Raw genomic sequence first — 15,083 nt, forward strand, 5'->3', positions numbered from 1 at the left:
AAGTGGGAGGAAAAGTGAGGAAGCACTGCGAAACGTATTGAGGAACACGAGAGGGTAACTCTAATTTGAGTCATCACTATCCGTCTCCGCCCACTCCGCGCGGGAGGCTTGGCGCGGAACTGCGCAGGCGCGCCCGGCCGCCCCCCCACCCCGGCCCCGCCCCAGACTGTCGGCCCCGCCCCACCTCCGTCGACCCCGCCCAGCCGGCGCCCGGCGCGCGCACGCCACCCGGCGTCCTCGCTCCCGGGGCGTAGCTCCGCTTGCGCCGGAGTCTCCGAGGTTCCCCCCCAGCACCGGAAGTGACCCTGGCGGGTTTGCCTTCAAATTCTCGGCGAGTGGAAGCAGTGCCCTGAGGCTGGTGACGGTTGGACCAGGCAGTGCTGGGTCCGTGAGCACAAAACACGGTGGTTGGGGCAGGACAGGGCAGGGCCCTCCTTCCTCGCTGCCCGGAGCCCCGCTCGGCCCTCCCGCTCCGCCTGCCGCTGGGCGGCTTCCCGAGGAGCCTCGGAGACACAGGTGAGTGTTGGCTCTCTCGGTCTCCTGGGGATCCCCGACCCACGTGGCCGGCTCGGCGAGGGATTCGGGAGCCTGTGGGGCGATCCCACTGCGCATTCTGCTGTGAACTTGCCGGTGCCTGCGCCGAGGTCCTAGGTCCTTGCTGTTGTCGCTGACACCTGTGGCTCGGGTGAAGGTCCCCCTACCGGAGGAGTCCTGTCCGGCCGGAGACTTCTGGGGGCTCCTGCCGATCCCACTCTAGGCCTGTCTCCTTAGAGAAGTCTCCGGACGGGAGAACCTGTTTTTATTTCCTCGCTTTTTTGACTGGTCCTCTCCCGAATTCGTCCACGCCCCCGCCCCCGCCCCCGCCCGAAACGCTCTACCCTAAAAAAAAAAACCAGAAGCCTTGACTTTGGGGATGCAGCTTCCTTTCTTATGTTTTGTTAGGTAGGTGTGCTATTGTTGAGGATGTTATTTCTTATTTAGTTTATTCTGGAGCCGGGCGTCCTCTGGGAGGCTATGACCCTTTTTGTTTAGAGTTGGTACCTTTTACAAAACGTATCCCTCGAAACTTTGTTTCATACTGTATATTATATGGTGATGAAGTTAGCGATGAACGTGGATCCTTAATGCCTTGCAGTGGATAGTCTCAGGCCCTTATTTACTCAAAAATAATTTTCTCTTTTAACTGCGAAGTGCCAATTTTATATTAGTTACTAACTTTTATATCAGTTACTAACATTGCTGCTCTCTTGAAAGCACTCATTTGTCTTCCTCTTTGAAATCAGACCTTTAGATACTGCTGAGGACATTCCTAACGTTTTAGAATGTGTGAGATAAATCTTTGCCCCATAGTCACAATGCTAGAACACCAAGGTATCAAGAAAGATTCTTGTGATGTTCATACAGGCCTAAATATCTCAGTGTGCAGCCTTATTTTCTTTTCCAAAGGAGATGGTTTTTGTAATCAGTGAGTTCTCACACAGAGAAATAGTGGCAAAACTCTTTGTCTTGTATTAGTATTAATACCTTGTGACTTGTTTCATATCTTAAAAAAAAAAAAAAAAGGCAGTGCCAATCGACTTTCCAACATTCTTAGACTATGAAAAGCTATATAAAGCTCCTTTATGGCGTTGGTTATTCAAGACCTTTTTACATTTTATAGATTCAGTATTAGGCATATTATATAGTCTACAACGGATTCTGCATCTTATTTTGAAACTGGTATCACAATTCCGACAAATACTAAGGATTAGAGAATCTTGTAGAATTTACTGTATTAAAAACAATGTTGAATTTCTGTTTACAACAGTGGTTCTGGATTGTTTGTTTTTTAGCTGTTTGACTGGTTAAAAAGATACTCTTTGTGGACCACACAGCATCACATTAAGTTTGCTAGAAATTTTGCTGTAATATTGAGTTTTTAGTGTTTAAAAAAATTTTGACTCTGTTATTTGAATTAAAATTTCATGTTGCATCTTACTTAGTTTAAATGAATGAATTTAGTCATTAAGATAAATAAATACTCAGTACACTTAAGCAAAAGGGTGGTTCTGATAGGAAGGATCATGTAAAGGAAAAGCTTGCTGTGAGAAAGCATGCACCACCTATGCTTATGTTTATTTTTCTCTTTAACAATCTCTCTTTAAAAACCAACTGTGTTTTTGGACAGTCTCATTTTTTATAATTTTATAACCTCATTTTTGTTCTATTAATTGAACCAACAGGTAGTGTTTACAGTTCACTGTGGTTAAAATTTGGTCTACAGGCTTTTCTTCACATATATTCATTTCTTCAAGTACTGCCAGATATTGTGTCAGGTAGACCCAAATTCTGTCTTCCTAAAGTGTAATTTTGGCAATGATAAGGATATATTCTTGAAAATTGAAGAATCTCATAAATTTATAGTGTTGACATTCATTTGAGAAGAAGAATGATACTAAAAGAATAGGAAAATTTGTTTTTTGTCTAACATTTAGTCATTGCATGGTATTTTGATACATTTTCAGTAAACACATCGTTTCTTTGATAACCAAGAATTTTTCAGGTCATTTTTAACGTGGCCTTGGATTGACTTTACATTTGTTTGTTAGAAAATGTCGATTCATTGGCTCCTCAGGAATTTTATCTGACTAGAAAGAAGTATCCATAACACGGAACCTTCAAAGAAGGCCTGGAGTGACTTCTGTGAATTTTGGAACATTGAGCCCTGGCCCTCAGAAATACAAAAGGACAACCTATATATAAGTAACAACTTAATTTAGATTTTTTTTTTTTAGTTGGGGGAAGGGAAGAAAGCTCTGGAGGGAGTCTGTTAAGGAAAAGAGAGAGAGAAGGAAAAGACGTTAGAGTCTTGCTGTCTCTGCTTATCCAGATCAGTGATACACTGCCAGCAGCCAGCTGCAGCTGTACCCTTCTAACATTATTGCTCAGATGAGGTGTCACTGTAGGGCATATACAGCTTCAGAGCAAAAGCAGGCACTCAGCTCTGGTAGGGATGAGTTGAGGATCAAGCAGTGTGAGAGTGCTGAGGGTCAGAAACTGGACAAAGGTAAGAAATCTTAGTAGTTAGACAAAACCTAACAGTATTCATTCATTCAAAGATTTACTGAGTATCTGCTGTGTGAAAGGAGCATGGTTCTAGGTGCTGGGGATATATCCATAAAATAACAGAGAGCCTTGGTCCCTGACCACAGAGCTCTTATTAAGATGGAATATTTTCAGTGGTCATGCTTTTCAGTCATGGGATTTTTTTTCCTTTTCTTTTGGACCTCAGATGCTCAGTCTTGAATTACTTATAGACCTCAGTTCATAGCTGTATTGCTTCATGACAAATTACCCGAAAACTTAATGGCTTAAAACAACAAACATTTATTGTCTCACGGTTTCTTTGGTCAGGCTCTGGGCATAGCTTGGCTAGGTGCTTCTGATTCAGGGTCTTGCACAGGCTGTGGTCAGGGTATCAGTCAGGGCTGCATTTATCTCAAGGGTCAGCTGAGGGAGGATCCAACTTCCTGCCTCCCTCCCATGGTCGTTGGCAGGATTCAGTTCCTCTAGACTGTTGGACTGAGGGCCTCAGTTCCTCACTGGCTGTTGCCCTTGGGCCTCCATCAGTTCTTTGCCATGTGAGCCTCTGCACTGGGCAGCTCACAACATGGTAGCTGGTTTTCCCTTAGAGTAGTCCAACGAGAGAGCAAAAGACAGTAAGCGAGGTGGAAGTCCCAGTCTAATCTCAGAAATGATGATTCCATTATTTTTGTATATTCCATTTGTTACAAGCTCACATTCAAGGGGAGGTGATTACACAAGGGTATGGACACCAGGAAGCAGAGGTCATTGAGAGCCATCTTACAGGCTCTCTGTGATTATTGATGGATATAAGGCCCTTCTTTTGTTGTATTTATTTTTGGTTACTCCCCTACCCTTCATCCTCTTTTTTCATTCATAATTCCCTATCTCACCCTCCACAGACACTGTAATATATTTAATATATATTCTTAGGTGTGTATGTGTCCTTTAAAAAAGAGTGTTTTATACACCGTATATTTTGGATTGGCCAAAAAGTTCGTACAGGTTCCATGACATCTTACGGAAAAACCCGAACAAACTTTTTGGCCAACCCAATAAATATAGCATAATTTTAAGTTTATAAAATGATCTTGGCACTTAGACCTTGTTCTATGTCTAAGTTTTTTTTATACCCAACCCTGTATTTTGATGACCTATCCATGTTGCTATTTGCAAATTTTGTTCATTGCTTCCATCTGCTACGTAGTATTCCATAGGGTGCATCCACCATATTTCCTTATCTATTTTCTTATCAGGGAATAGATAGATTACCTCCAACTATTGATTTCTCAAACAGTTCTGTCATTAACATCCAAAAACAAGTCCCTTTGTGGATCTGTGTGAAATTTCCTCTGGAATATTTACAGAAAAGTAGGGTTGCGGGGTCATAGGATATATGCATACATAATTTCCCTAAGTACTGCCAGATTGCTCTCCAAAATGATTATACCAGTTTATGCCCACACATTGTATGTGAGAATGTCCTTTTTCCCAAATAATTGCCAATACTTAGTATTATTGGATTTATTAATTTTTTTAATCTGGTAAATGTAAAAGGGGTCTCTCATTGCATTCTTCTATTACTAGTATCTGTACTTGTTAACCGTTTGGGTTTTCCCTTCCATGAATTACACTTTATGCCTTTATGTGCTACCCATTTTTGTATGAAGTTCTTTTGTCCATTAGTGTGAGGAATTACAAGGATGGATTTTCTCAACTTAGATTATAATTGCATTCCTGGGATAAACCTTCTTGGTCATGGAGTGTGTGTGTGTGTGTGTGTGTGTGTGTGTGTGTGTATGCTCACTGATACATTGTTAGTTAGCTAATCGTTTTTTTTCTTTTTTTTAGTTAGCTAATCTTTTATTTAAGATTATCACATCATGTTCATAAGTGAAATGGACTTTTTATTGCTCTTAATTAGTTTTGAAATTGAGGTGATTCTCACCTCATAAAAAGTTGATCAGTTTTCCCCTTGTTTTCTGGGCCAATTTTTTGTGATTGGAATTAGCTTCTGTCTAGAGGGTAGGTAAAAACCCACCTATAAAAACCCCATATCCATATATCCACATCCTACTAAGTACAAAGACTATGCTTAGTTCTTGTATATGGAAAGTTTCAGGGAAGATGCGTTTAGCATTTATTGAAGACCTACTCTTTGCCAAGTACTATGGTAGGTACTCTAAATAGCCATTTATTCCTTCTAGTGCAACTCTTGGAAATAGTTACTATCCCAATTACAGATTTAAAAACTAAGGCTCATTAAAGTTAAGGGGCTTGACAAAGGTTGCAGAATTACAGTTCTAACCAAGATTCTTCTAACCTCAAAACACGTGTGTTTTCTGCTGTGTCACAGTGCCCTCCAAAAAATGATCTAACATTCTACATTTGTTCTGCAGTTGTTCAATAAGCCTTGTACGTCACGCACTGAAGTTACCATCTCAGACCTTTCCTCTTTAAATCCTGCCCTAAAAGAACTTAGAGATTCAAGGTAGACAAGTGCCTTGAGAGGAAGGCCCCAGTAAAGTGCCAGGGGACTTTAGAAGGGGGACGGCTTATATTGAACTGGGAAGTTCAGAAGGTTGACATACTGGGAGAATTGCCATCTGAGTGGGGTTTTGACACATAGGTAGGGTTTGACTGTGGGAACTGCGAAATTTCTTTGAAGGAGTGGAAATTAACATGAACAAATGTATAGAGATGGAAAGTACATTGTGAGCGTCTTCAGGGATCCTTGGAAAGTATACTTTTAAAAAACTCTTTGTAGTACTTATTTTTAAGAGGTAATATTAAATGTTTCTTTCTTTTTTAGCTTATAATTGAGCATGAGTCTTCTTATGATTAGTGAGAATGTAAAATTGGCCCGTGAATATGCATTGCTGGGAAATTATGACTCTGCAATGGTCTATTATCAGGGAGTTCTTGATCAAATGAACAAGTATCTATACTCAGTCAAAGATACATACCTCCAGCAGAAATGGCAACAGGTAAGAATCATGACTGATGTTTGTTTTAATGGTTTAAAATACTCAGATGTAAATAGGTAGTGCTTTTGCAGCTATACATTAAGAGTGTATAATTTATTACATGGATTTGTATATAATGTTTCTTAAAACTTGATTATTATATTAGTCCATATTCGCCATCATAAGTATGATGAGTTCTACTCAGTTATTCTAATTTTTGGTATCTAGTAGTAATGGTTTTGAAATTTTTTTCTAGATCACATTTTTACCTGGTAAAATTAGAATTGACTTTATTAAGCCATTGTTGAAACTGCAGATGACACCTGAATCTCACAAGTACCATATTCTCTATAGAACATCATAAAGCAGACCATACTTGCATCCCACATGAGGAACTTTAGTCACTGAGGACCAGTAAAAGTTTATAGGTAGAAACTATAAACAGGTCCAGTTGAATATGGCATTTATAATAGGGTTCAACAATGTCACAGGAGAGAAATATTATAGAAATTAATAGTCTTTTTGTGCTGGTCTTCTAGGTAGAGTATTATCCCTCAGATTCTACTAAACTGCTTTTTTCATAGTATTCCATATTTGTCCTAAATTTCTTTAAAAGAGAGAAATATTCTACCTCTTTGAACTTAACCTCTTTCCTTAAGTCTGCCTCTGCATATTTTACATTAGAAGGGGAAAACACTTTATTTCATAAAGAGTCTTAAATTTGTCACTGAAAGACTTTTAAGACCTTTTGTTCTTAGGCCAGCAGCTTTTACTTTAAAAGTCTAAGCTTTTTTATAAGGATATTTAAATCATTTAGTTTTAAAACCAAATATTGCTAACTTCATTTCAGTATTTCATATATGTGTGTGTGTGTGTGTGTGTGTGTGTGTGTGTGTGTGTGTATATATATATATATAGTTTTAAAATTGAGTCAAGACTGCTTTTAAAAAATATATATTGGTTGTGTGTGGATTGAGCCATTTATCCTCTGAAGCTTTATTTTTCAAACTGTGGGATGCAGTCCATTAGTGAGTTATGAAATTAGTGGATTCTGTTCAGCATTTTTAAAGTCAATTAAGTAGCATAAGAACCATCAAAGCGCAACTTGCAAAAGTATTGTTTTTACCAAACTTTGAAGTTACAGCTAACTTTTAAATTTGTTATGCATTTTGAATAAGAACGATAAGTCAGTCATGATGGCTTAATTAGCCAGGATACTTAATTCATTTTATCAGAATTAATTTTGCAATTAGAAATAAAGAATTCATGAACCATTATTAAAATTTCAACAGAATATTTTGGTATGGTTTCCTGGATATCTAATATCAAAATGGAGGCTTCTGACATCTTTAATAAATGGCCCAACTTAATCTTGGCAGTGATTTATTAGTTATAGAGATTTAAAGAGCCATATTCTCCTTTGAAATCAGGTTTGGCAGGAAATAAATGTGGAAGCTAAACACGTTAAGGATATCATGAAAACACTAGAAGGCTTTAAACTAGACAGCACTCCATTAAAAGCTGCACAGCATGAGCTTCCAGCATCCGAGGGGGAAGTCTGGTCCCTGCCTGTACCTGTTGAACGAAGGTAAGTGGAGACCCTTTAAGAAACACACTGGCACAGAAAACTGATAGCATTGGTTCTACCTAGGAAGAGAACTGGGGACTGAGAGACAGGAATGGGAGAGGGTTTTTTACTGAATACCTTTTGTAACTCTTAAATTGTATATCATGTAACTCTGCCTCATTTCAGTAAATTAAATTTAGGTAGACATAGACCAAAAATATGCTTTTGTGAATGAGCTTAAAGTAGTGGAGGCACTGTTATCTTATGGAAGGAACATGGGGATGGAGATTGAAATATCTAGGCTCTAGGTCTGTATTATTATTTGTAGCTCTGGGAAAATCACATAACCTTTCTAGAGCTCAGCTTTTTGTTATGTAAAGTGAGGGAATTAGACTAAAACAGTGGTTCTCAAAAAGCTATCACAGTATACTGCTATTTATCAAGCTATACTGCTGCTAAAATTTAAAAATGGGCTTTTTAGTTCACAGAAAAAAAGAAAAGATAAAATGTTCTCAATTATAGGTTTTTCTCTGGTATTTTTATCCCCAGCTTCCTATTACCTGGTGCCAGCAAATGAACAATTAGTGAAAGTTGATATTTACTGAAATGCAAAAGAGCCAATTATGCTTAGTTCCACTGCATATTTTTTAACTGATGAGTGTGCAAGTGGGTGTCATTTATCTGTTTTACTCACATAACAGATTTCCTAGTTTATATTGTGGGTTTAAATACATTAGTGTAAAATAGAATTGTACAAAGAACACTGACTTTCAGGTTCTTTGTCCCTTAACCAGTTTGAGAACCTTGCATTAAAACATTGCTCAGGTGTTTTTCAGGTGTTTAAGATTCTGTCATTATAACTGTTAATTCTCAATTGTATTTTATGATAGGTGCTAGATATTGAGTGCTCACGGAGTTCTGAGCACTAATATAGGATACACATGTTATTTTATTTATTTCTTACAATAAGCCTTCCAAATAAGTCATATTTTCTCTGTTTCAGGTAAGATAGCTGAGGTAGAGGGAAGTTAAGTAACTTTTTCCCATTATCACAAAGGTAATAACTGGTGGAGCTAGGATTCGAACCCAGATATGTTTGATTACAAAGCTGGCACTCTGCCATACCAGTCATTCCCAAACTCTAGCATACATAAAGATCTCCTGGGATACTCGTTCAGAATGTGGATTCCGGGACTTCACTCCCAGAGAATCTGGTGTAATAGCAGGTGCAGCCCAGAAGTCTTCAGGTGATTCTGATACAGGTGGTCAATGGATCACACTTCGAGAAGTACCATACCAAAGTGTTCCCCCTCCAGTTTAAAATTAACTGATGGGTATTGATTGTTTCTTAGCCACTTTGATTTTCTTCAGCTCCAGATAAAAGTACTAATGTTCTATTATTGACTCTGATACCTTCTAAATATTTACTAAATTTTACCCTTACTCAAAGTACTTTTATGTATATTTTCTGTTTTATTTTAGAATTCACTAAAAATAAAAAAAAAAAGTACAGCAATAGGCTCATTAAAGACAAGTAGGAAAATGCATAAAAGTAGGGGGGAAATCCTAGAGTCATCCTAGTGCAACTTCTAGCCTTTTATGCATTGTTTATTTTCATAGTTGTAGTTGTGCTATATCCATAATATAGAACCTTGCACCCTGTTTTTCTTAAAAATCCTAAAAGTAGACAACAATTATCATACACTTACCAAATACCGTGTTAATTGCTTTACATATATTACATATATATTTAATTCTCAAAACAGTCTTAGAAGGTAGGTACTAAACTTTTAGCCCCAGTTTCTGATAAGGACACTTAAGCTTAGATAGGTTAAGTAATTTGCTCTTCATATTGTAAACGTTGATAATTTATAAGCTATCATAGACCTTATTCTCTGCTGCTTTTAAAGGGTTGTTTGCTACTCTTTTGAGGGATATAACCTACATAGTTAACCATGCTCTTATTCATTGTTTCCTCTTTTTATTTTTTTTTAATTTTATTTATTTTTGGCCACGTTGGGTCTTCATTGCTGCACACAGGCTTTCTCTAGTTGCGGCGAGTGGGAGCTACTCCTCGTTGCGATGTGTGGGCTTCTCATTGCAGTGGCTTCTCTTGTTGTGGAGCACGGGCCCTAGGACATGCGGGCTCAGTAGTTGTGGCTCTCAGGCTCTAGAGCGCAGGGTCAGTAGTTGTGGCTCACAGGCCTAGTTGTTCCGTGGCATGTGGGATCTTCCCAGACCAGGGATCAAACCTGTGTCCCCTGCGTTGGCAGGCAGATTCTTAACCACTGCGCCACCAGGGAAGTCCTCCCCTTTTTTGTTGTTATAAATAAAATGAATATTTTTCCACATTTATGATTACTTTTTCTTAATTTCAAAAGTAGAACTAATAATAGATGAGTCAAGTTGTGTTTTTATTTTATTTTACCTATGAATATGTCTTACTCCTACTTTCTTTTTTTTTCCTCCTTCTGGAGAATCATCATTTGGCCCTTGTATTAGTCTACTCTGGCTGCCATAACAAAATACCACAGACTGGGTGGCTTAAGCAACAGGAACTTATTTCTCACAGTTCTGAAGGCCAGAAAGTCCAAGACTAAGGTGCCAGCCAATTTGGTTCCTGGTGAGGACTCTTCCTGAGCAGATGACTTCCTCTTCTCTGTGTCCTCACATGGCAGAGGGAACAGCAAGCTTTCTGGTGTCTCTTAATAAGGATACTAATTCTGAGATCGACCCCACCCTTTTAATCTTATTTAACTCTAATTACTTCCTTACTTCAAACGATCACATTGGGGTTTAGGAATTCAACATAATGAATTTTGGAGGGGTACAAACATTCAGTCTATAACAGCCCTGTAACTCCTTTATCAATTACTGGTAAGAACTTTCCAATGAATAGATGTGCCCAGTGATTATTCAGTTGATTTCAAATTTAATGAACTGTTTGTTTTCCACAATCTAATATGTGGAGGCAGGAGGGTTCTCTCTTAGGGGTAATGGAAAGTTGAGTTAAATGAGTCTTTCATCTTGAAAAGTCTATGATGATGAACCCTGGTGTCCCTCCTTATTGCTTCTGGCTTTTCTTCAATATTTTTTTCTGTCTCTGATTTTAAATGCCCTGGATTACTATTAACTACAAAGTTCTCCTCTTTGACTTTATTTGCTGCATCTTTCTATTTCTTCCTGTGATTTATTTTACTTACTTCCTCAACTGAATATCCCTCAAAACTCTTTATTTTTCTGTTGGTCTTAATTTGTACTCATGCTTAAGAGAGCTTATTCTTTCAGCTCTGGTGGTGATTCTAACCTTGACATGGCCTAAATTTTAATCCCGTTTGAAGAACAGATTTAACTGATCCAGCATTCTTCTAGTGCTGTGCACAAATATGTTTGTACAGGAGGTTCGTTGAAGCCTTTTAGAGGAAAGATTAGAAATAGAATAAAACTTTTTGGTATGATTCTTTTAAAATGTCTTTTAAAAGTCAGCTGATGTCCCTCAAACATCTTCTCATCTCACTGAATAAAACCCAAAGTTTTCAGTATGTCCCTCAGTGCCACCCTGTGAGATGTGGTTCCCTGCTACCTCTGTGACCTAAGTTCTTACAGTTCTGTCCCTCAGCCTTCTTGAACAAGTCAAACACAAATGCTTCAGTTCTCTGCACTTGTCTTTCCTTCAACTCAGATGTTTGATGGCTTGTTCTCTCATTTCTTTCAGGTCTTTACTTAAATGTCACCTCAGAAAGGCCATCTCTGATCACCCTACCTATATTATTCCGTAGACCCTACCATTCTTTATTTTCTTAGATAGCATTTAGCATCATCTGATGTACTGTTTATTTCTTCATTGAAACCCCTTCTGCCCACACACACACTTGAATGTGAGCCTGTGAGAGTAAAGGCTTTTATTAAAGTTATTTAAAAAAAATTTTTACCTTAAATGCAGAGTAGTGCCTGTCAGTAGTTCAGTAAATTATTTTTCGGATGAATGAATAGCAGTAAGAAATGGATAAAGGGAATTCCCTGGTGGTCCAGTGGTTAGGACTCCATGCTTCCACTGCAGGGAGCATGGGTTCCATCCCTGGTCAGGGAACTAAGATTGTGCAAGCCACAAGGTGCGGCCAAAAAAAAAAAAAAAAACAGAAGTGGATAAAGTGTGACACGTTTTGTGACTGACTGCCAGCTAGCCATTAAAAGTCATTTATGAGGTGATGATAGAGGAAAGAATACCGGCAATGCCTCATGATATAATGAGTAGAGAAAAATATGAGCGTATGTGTATATAATGGTTCCAATTTTGTTTAAATGAAAGGCAACCATAAGAAAATAAACTAATATGTTAAGTGGTTAACTCTGGATAGTGGGGTTAAGGTGACTTTTTCAAATTCTTTATACTTTATTATAATTCAGTGTCTATTTTATATTATTTTTCTTAAGAGGAAAAATAAATATATATTTTAAAGCAGTATCCCTACTTGGCTATCCAAGTTTCTAAATCCAAAATTGAACCCTCATCATTCCTTTCACAGATATATTGGTTTGGCTTTATCATCCTCCCAAATTCTCATTCTCAACCTTTCACATCTAGGAGTATCTTTTTTCATAGTGTCTCTTAGATTTATATCATTACTCCTTGAGCTAGGCCCTCATCTCATGCCTTGATAACATCTCCCTGCTTTTTGTGTTTCCTTCATCAGTGTATCTTATTTATTATTAGACTGATCTTTCTAAAACGTTTTCGGTGGCAGTCAGCTGAAAACCAAGCCTCTTGAACTGGCAGTATTTAGATCTACTTACTGAACCACCTTATCTGTTCAGTATCATGTTTTAATGTTTACCATTGTCTTTACAGTTAGTATCTTTATAACCTTTACATAGATTAAGCTCATCTTGTTTTCTTTGCTTTTCTTCACTGATTTTCTTGTCTGCAATTGTACCATCTTGTTTAGGTCAACTTCTGTGTTTCCAGGTCCAATTTACTTTGTCTTCAGGAGGCCATTTCCACTGCCACAGTACTAGATCTCTTTCACACTTGCTAGTATACTTGCCTAGTCTTATGTATCTTCTTTCTTAACTATATTTGAGATATTTGAGGATAGGACTCCCCTGCCTTTTTTATTGCTTATTTTACTGGCCCCAACCAAGTCTAGAAGTGTAGTAGGAGCCTAATAAATATTTGAGAGGTCTAAATCCTGCCACAGAAATAAAGATGAAGTGATCTACATAAAGGTAAAGCACCATACATGAGTTCTTGTAACTGTCCATAGCCAGTGCTTATGTCAGTTTTTTTTAAATGGGAAAATGATTAAATTTTATTAATTAAAACAGAACTGTGATACATTCTAAATAAAATGGTACCAAATCGCGCATATATCAGTACATAAATGTGAATTCTACACCTGTGCTTTGTTCTTGCTCTTTCGATAAAACTCCCTTCTCTGATTATTGTTCTCTCTTCAGTTTCCAAGAATCAGACTAATTTTTCATCTATCCTTGATATACAATAGCTATTTCCTTTTAAAAGAGAGGTGATGATCACTTGACTTCTATTATTTCTACCATATAACCGTACTGCACCACAGACAGCTATGTCCAGTTTAAATGCTAGACCTTAGATTTCAGTGACCTCAAGTTTATTCAGTTCTATCTTGTGTTCAGTTGTTGCCTTTGCTTCTTTAGTTCATAAACTAACTTACACACTATGTGTGTTCAACTATATATGGACCAACTCCAAGAGTTGATTATGATTTTCATGATCTTGTGTTTGATTAGACCCTCACCAGGACCTAGAAAACGCCAGTCGTCTCAGTACAGTGACCCTAAACCACAGAGTAACCGTCCAGGTACAACTGTCAGAGTTCACCGTCCGTCCGCACACAGTCTTCACAATGACAGAGGGAAAGCTGTTCGTTGTCGGGAAAAGAAAGAACAGAATAAAGGAAGAGAGGAAAAGGTAAATGTTACTGATTTTCATAAGTGAAAAAGTTATTTATTAACCTTAAAAATGAAGACTGTACAAATTTTAATAATTTTTAGTAATTAAATCTGCTACTCTAATAAAACCGTAGTCACACCCCACCTAGGCTAGGATTTTTCCTACTCACTATTCAACAGATATTTTTGGTTGTTTTTTGTAACTTTCTATCTTGATATAATTTCATACTTGCAAACAAGTTACAAGAATAGTATAAAGAACTTCCAGTGTGATGAATTGGGAGATTGGGATTGACATGTATACACTGATGTGTATAAAATGGATGACTAATAAGAACCTGCTGTATAAAAAAATAAATGAAAGAAATAAAAAAGAACTTCCATATATTCTTTACCCAGTTTTACCAGTTATTAATATTATGTCCCTTTTGCTTTATCATTTACTCTCTGTATATATTTTATTTTTCCTGAAGCACTGAGAGTAAGTTGTAGAAGTCATGCCCTTTTACCCTTAGATATTTTAGAGTGAATTTCCTAAATAGTAGGACATTGCTTCACATAAAAACAATGTAGTGATCAAAAATCATAGATTTTACATTGATAACAGTACTGTTATCTAATACACAGACCTTTATAAATTTTTGCCAGTTATTCCAATAATGTCATTTATAGCTTCCCCCCCCACCCCCGCCCCGTGCCAGGACCCAATATAGAAGCATACATTGCATTTGGTTGTCATGTTTCTTTAGTCTCTTTTATTTTTTATTTTTTTATTTTTTAAAATTTATTTATTTTATTTATTTTTGGCTGCATTAGGTCTTTGTTGTTGCATGCGGGTTTTCTCTAGTTACAGTGAGCAGGGGCTACTCTTCGTTGCGGTGCGCGGGCTTCTCATTGCGATGGCTTCTCTTGTTGTGGGGCACGGCCTCTAGGCACAGGCTCAGTAGTTGTGGCATGTGGGCTCAATAGTTGTGGCTCACGGGCTCTAGAGCGCAGGCTCAGTAGTTGTGACGCACGGGCTTAGTTGCTCGGCAGCACGTGGGATCTTCTCGGACCAGGGCTCGAACCCGTGTCCCCTGCATTGGCAGGCGGATTCTTAACCACTGTGCCACCAGGGAAGCCCTCTTTAGTCTCTTTTAATGTGAACATTTCCTCTGCCTTTATCTTTTTTGGCCTGACTTTTTTAAGAGTTATTTTGTAGAATGTTCCTCAGTTTGGATTTGCCTGATGTTTCCTCATGATTAGATTTAAGGTTGTGCATTTTTGGCAGGAATACCACTGAAGTGAAGTTTTGTTCTTCTCAGTGTGTGATATAAGGAGGCACAGGATGTTTATTTGTTCTATTACTTGTGATACATTGGATCACTTGGTTAGGGTGGTGTCTGCCAAGTCTCTCCACTATACAGTTACTCTTTTTCCCTTTATAGTAGTTTGTGGGGAGATACTTTGAGGTTATATAAATATCGTATTTCTCATTAAAGTTTCAGTTACTTGCTTTAGCATCCAGTGATTCTTGCCTGAAGCAGTTATTCCTCTGATAATTGAAAAATCATTTT

The 15,083-nt window shown here is 38.0% G+C and overlaps 1 protein-coding gene across 2 annotated transcripts in view; it reads left to right on the top strand.

Moving 5' to 3' along the window:
- The first annotated feature begins 375 nt into the window (after positions 1-375).
- Positions 376-15,083, top strand: part of KATNA1 (katanin catalytic subunit A1) — a 36,424-nt gene continuing 21,716 nt past the window's right edge. Inside the window, exons 1-4 of one of the 2 annotated variants that reach the window (XM_082405519.1) lie at positions 376-516; positions 5,876-6,050; positions 7,460-7,617; positions 13,366-13,546. In XM_082405519.1, the coding sequence (XP_082261645.1) occupies positions 5,889-6,050; positions 7,460-7,617; positions 13,366-13,546 (501 nt within the window). In that variant the 5' untranslated portion in view covers positions 376-516; positions 5,876-5,888. Of the gene's footprint in view, positions 517-567; positions 943-5,875; positions 6,051-7,459; positions 7,618-13,365; positions 13,547-15,083 lie in introns of those variants that run through there. The other variant, XM_082405520.1, reaches the window with a different exon arrangement.

Source organism: Balaenoptera borealis, assembly GCF_965194805.1.
Source record: "Balaenoptera borealis genome assembly, chromosome: 9".
NCBI lineage: Eukaryota > Metazoa > Chordata > Mammalia > Artiodactyla > Balaenopteridae > Balaenoptera > Balaenoptera borealis.